Below are 5,458 nucleotides of genomic sequence, written 5' to 3'. Positions count from 1 at the left end.
CTCACCCTGCCCTGTAATGCCTGAAATCATGAAGATGAAATAAATTGTAACAGATTATATTCATTATTTGTTCCTGGAACTCAGTGCATTTTATGGAACGACTTCCATCCTGTGAACCCCACACATCTCATGTACACTGGGCAGAGTTTTATATGCTTTATAACTTAAAAATGAAGATTTATCTAAGCTAGGTAGTATGGTATAGCAAATGGAAACCTCACTGATTTCAATGTTTATATAATGGTACCCAACTCAGAAAATTTTGTGTGCCCACACAGTATGAAACTTGATTTACAGAAAGCCTAGATTCTGTATCTCTCTTCCACTTTACTGCTATTTTTACTTTATCCTGCCCATAAAATGACCAACTATCTGAGGTACTTGAAAGGTTTTAAATTTTGAAGAGGAAATTTTAATTGCTCTTCAAGGGTGATTTTGTAACTATTATTGATTGTTGTTTCTTCTAATTCTTATGGCTACAGGAAATTTTTAATTCCAGAAACAAACAAAGCCAGTACTATATGCAGAAAGTGTCATACTGCTATACTGCCTTTATTTCTCCAGAAGTTTATAACCCTTCCAGCCTGAAGGGAGCTGAGAGAGGACCCAAGATGCGAACTTGCCACCTCTGGAGAAAACTGATTTTAGGGAGTATCCTTCAGCAAATGCCAGTGTCTTTCCCATCCAAAGTTTGCCAGGACCCAATTCTGACTGTTAATTAGGTCAATTTAGATCTTTGCTTTACCCACCCCAGGCACAAGAAACCAAGACCAGGCCTGTTACAAACACTGTTCTTCGGGAGGCCTGAACTGGAACTGAAACACTGTCAACAGCAGTCACAGACTGTCACTGTACAAACAGAGAGAATATTAATGCTACTTTCTGAGGGAAAAACACAACCAAAGAATGCAACTCTCAGGTCATGACTAAATTGTTTATTTAAGCCATCTCCTCCTGCTATAAGCAAAGGGATGGAAGATCAGTATAATGGTCCTCAAGTGTAATGGTCATCACTGGATACAAAGTGGTGAGCTTAAGGTCCCATATACTTTTCTGGTCCATGCGTGCAGAGTAATGGTCCAAACCAGTGCTGTGGTCCCCACTGGGTAGTGGTCCAGATTCTCTTTATTCGTCTTCATAGCCGGTTGGAAGCGGATTCACATGAGGGTTATGGAATAGGGTATGGTTACCATCTCCCCAGGGAAAGGGCTGTGGAGTGAAGATGGCCATTAGGCAGTTCCAGAAAACAGTTCAGCACTGCCACAAACTGCTTAAAACAGAGCAAGTAACAGGTAACAGATAAAAACAAAATGGAAATTCATCCTTTACATAACTGCCATGTTTCAGTGCTCCCATAAGAGAGCTCTTATAAACTCCAGGGGAGCCCGTAAAGAGGACAGTAGGAAAGGCAAACTCAAGTTCGGTACTCCTAAGCCTCTCCCTGTAAACCTCAGTGCTGTGTTTCTGAAAGTGCAGTCCTCCCATCACCTATATCAGAATGCTAGAAGCAGGTACAGGGGAGGAGATGCTGACTTCAATGCAGATTTCTGGACCTGAAACAAATCTCTGGATTGGAAACTGCAACATACCCTCCACTATTCTGCGTGGTACTTTTGAAAAACATTGCTCCAGGGCAGTGATTTCCAACCCAGGATGATTCTGCTCTTGTGGAGACACAGGCCAGTATCTGGAGACATCTTGAAGAGGGGGTACCACTACCACTTAGTGGTTAGAAATCAAGGATGTTCCTAATATCCTGTAACTCACAGGACTGCCTTTTGCCCCAACAAGAATTATCCAGCCCCAAATGTCAATGGTACTGAGGTTAAGACATTTCACTGTATGTATGCCTTCTAATTCTATTGACAAGGGTGGCAGTGGCGCTGAGACTCATCAATTCTTTCTAAATTTAAGAATCCAGCTTAATTTTCCACTTGAGCTAAGTGAGATAGTAGTTAAATATCTACATCAAGAGTCAAAAAATGACACAGTCAGGGTGGTAACTAGCATAGAGGTGAAGATCAGAAGCTGTCAATCTCTTCCTTATGGAGCTAGTAGCTGTCAGATGTCCAGGTTTTAGAGAGGTGAACCTGAAGGCTGAGCCTTCCGACTCTGCCAGCTTAAGGTAATTTCACAAACCTCCAAGTTTTGTACAACCGACAACTGTTAACAGTATCAGAAGGTAAAAGGTGGGATGACTCAGAGAAAGAAAAAACCGAAGGGCACTTGTATGACCTTAAAAAAGAAAACTCAGGCCTGGCCGGAGAAAATAAAAATGTGTTTGGAAGGATTAAATGAGAAACTGTACACGCCCGGCACCCACCGTTTTAGAGGATTAAGAACTTGGACTAGGGCATTTGGGGAAAGGCGAACAGACACTTGAAGAGACTGCAAGGGGGTACCTTGGACCTGATGCGGAGATGGGGGTAGGCCACGAACTCGGGTCTCTCCTCCTCTCCGTGGTGCGACTTCAGGAAGACATTCAGCATGCTCACTCCCACCCCGGGGAGCGCCACGAAGTAGGTGAGGGCCTTCCACATGCGAGCTGCAGAGGGGGCACGACCGCTCAGGCCGGGCGAGGAGCCGCCCGCGTCTCACCTCCCTCCCCCAAGTCCTCGAGCCAAGGTCAAAATCCCGCCGCTCTTCTCTTCAGCAGACCTGAGGCCCGCCCCGCGACCCCGGTCCCAGTACCTGAGCCCTCCTCGCCATGGGCGCCACTGGACATACACCGACTCAGCTGCAGGCGGGAACGACCCAGCAGCCCAGAGACCCGAGATCCAGCTGCCGCCGCCATCTTCGACCTGGGTCCGCCGCAGCGCCGGAAGCGGAAATAGAATGTTGGCTGTGGGGGTGGGACTACAACCTCAAAAGGAAGTTCCTAGTGGGTGGTACCTTTTCCGCGGAGGCTGCGCATTGTAGCCTAAAAGCTCGGAGCAGCGGGAGCCAGAGGGAGCATGCGCTCAGCACTCCTGTGTGCGTACCTTGTTCCTAAGGTCAGCACCGCGGTGAAGATGAGCGCATAAAAAAAAAAGATTTGTGGAAGGACACCCTGGCATCCAGGGTCGCTCCCTTCGTTGGAGTCCGTGCGAATCAACAGGTTCCAAGCACAAATCCCCTATCTAAAATGCTTTTTCCCTCCTCATCATCTGACTCCGCTTTTTTTTCAAGACACTAGGACATGATAATTGTCATCATTATTATTTTGTAGGCATCACACAGCTTATAATCTGTCAGGGGAAACAAGAGATTTTGCCACTGCAGCATCCCCAAACTCTGGGATCGTGCCTGGCAAGTAACAGGTGCTCAACACAAATATGTTGAGTAAATGAATAGCAACGGGAAACAATTGACACTTCTTATACTTTATCTCTGCAATTCTTTCCTGCCCTTCTTTTTTCTTCTTCTTCTACCCATCTAAAAACAGTTTTAAAAATAAAAGTTAAAAAACAGATGCGTAAGAGAGACTTCCTTGGTGGTCTAGTGGTTAAGATTCCACCCTCCCAATACAGGGGGCTCAGGTTCCATCCCTCCTCAGGGAGCTAGATCTGGCATGTGGCAACTAAGACCCAGTGCAGCCAAATAAAAATAAACAAAATCTTAAAAAATAGATACATAAAAATGAAAGTAAACTTCTTGACCATAGGTTCCTTTAAAAATATAATGAAAGCTCTGAATCCTTTCCTCAAATAAAATATTAATACAGCTTCTCCTCAGCACACACAGTTTAAGCACACAATGAGAGGGGAAGAAGGTACTGTAAAGTGCACCCAGAGACCCCCTAAGAGTCCTGTGCTCCAAATTAAGAACCCCTACTTAGAGGAATAAACAGAGACTCTGGTGTGGGTAGACTGGATTCATATTTTGTTCCCATCCCTCACAGCCTGTATGACCTTGAGCAAGTTAGATAAAACAAATGCATCCTGCAGTTTCATGAAAACAAAAACAGGATCATATTACTAGAGCTTCACAACCTGATCTTTCTTTCTCTGAGTAGCCTGGGTTTTTGCATGTTATGGTGAAATTACAATAGTCAAATCTCGAGGCATCGTCGAAAAGAGTCGAAGGGTCTGTGAAGCCCTACAGTGTAGCCGTGGAAAGGATCTGAGCTCAAGCATCAGGAAATCCTGGGTTCAAATCTGGTCTGCCCTCAACTGTTCCTCTTCTCTAAAGTGGGAATGTAATATGCACTTAATTCATTTCTTTATCTGACAAACAATAATTTAAGACACAGCTCCACCTGGAGAAGTTATTCAACCTCCATTCATAGTAATGATGGTTAATTTAGTAAAGACTAACTACAGTGGCTACCTTGTGTAGTATGCAAGAGCTGTAAGAGCTCTCTCATACACTTTAGAATTCAGTGTTAGAGACAGGATTAACCAAAAAATACCCAATGCCTGGGAAATGTTAAAAATTCAACAAATGTTTATTTTCCCATAGGACTTTAATACATCTTGCAGGGTGGTACTGCTAAGTAAGGATTGTCATACGTTTGGAACACAGTACCTCCTCAGGCATGATACCTATGATATTCTTGCCAAGTATGCTCAGCATTTGCAAAGCCTTGGGTGACTGAGTTTAGACAGTCCAGGAAACCAAAGTCATCAATACAACAAATAGCTAATATTTACTGAGCATTTACTTCTGTCATTCACATCTATGACAAGCACTTTGCATAAATTGTCTTCCCACCTCAGAAAATGGTGACTTGGTTCCTTAAGTGAAACACTTTGGAATTATCTTTGATCACTCTCTTCTCTCTCTGTCTCTCATGTGGGATCCAATTCCCTGACCATCAAAATCAAATCCATGCCCCCTGCTGTGGAAGCACAGAGTCTTCATCACTGGACCCCCAGGGAAGTCCCCCCACACATTTTAGTTTATTGTATTTTATTATTATTTTTTATACACACAATTCCTACTCAGAATCTGACCATTTCTTACCACATACTGCTCCCAATCTGATCAAAGGTATTAGCTCTCACCTAGACAATTGCAAAGCCTCCTGACTGGTCTCCCTGCTTCCTGGCCCTTTCACAGTCTATTCTTAGGGAGCAGCTAGGGGAATCCTCTAACACTGGTCATCTTCCCCCTCTGCTCAAAATCCTCAGTGGTTCCCATCTCACTCAGAGTAAATGCCAAAGCCCCGAGAGTGGGCTGCCAGATCCTACACACCTTGTCCCCAGCCGCCCCACTGACACCATCTAGTCTACCTGCCCCCTTGCCCACTTCATGCCAGCGACACTGACCCTCCTGCCTTTCTGTGAACGTGCCAGGCATGCCTCTGACTCAGGACTTTTATACACACTCATCTCTCTGCCTGGAAGAGTTTCCCCCCAGGTAGCCACATGAATTGTTTCCTTATTTCACTCAGGGGTTGTCTTAGAAGTCATCTCTTATCAGGAAGGCCTTCCCAGGCCACCCTGAAGTGAAATTGCTCCTCCCCACCCTGACACTC

The 5,458-nt window shown here is 44.7% G+C and overlaps 1 protein-coding gene across 1 annotated transcript; it reads right to left on the bottom strand.

Moving 5' to 3' along the window:
- Positions 1 to 915: 915 nt before the first annotated feature.
- Positions 916 to 2,841, bottom strand: COX6A1 (cytochrome c oxidase subunit 6A1). Its single transcript, XM_069558187.1, has 3 exons — positions 2,692 to 2,841; positions 2,403 to 2,545; positions 916 to 1,209 (listed from the first exon to the last, which is right to left on the bottom strand). Exons 1-3 carry the CDS (start codon positions 2,792 to 2,794, stop codon positions 1,126 to 1,128), a joined length of 330 nt encoding a protein of 109 aa, XP_069414288.1. The 5' UTR covers positions 2,795 to 2,841; the 3' UTR covers positions 916 to 1,125.
- Positions 2,842 to 5,458: the final 2,617 nt, after the last annotated feature.

This window comes from Ovis canadensis, chromosome 17 (assembly GCF_042477335.2).
Source record: "Ovis canadensis isolate MfBH-ARS-UI-01 breed Bighorn chromosome 17, ARS-UI_OviCan_v2, whole genome shotgun sequence".
NCBI classification, from domain to species: domain Eukaryota; kingdom Metazoa; phylum Chordata; class Mammalia; order Artiodactyla; family Bovidae; genus Ovis; species Ovis canadensis.
Note: the sequence above shows the minus strand (reverse complement) of the source record. Positions and strands in the feature narration are given on the sequence as shown.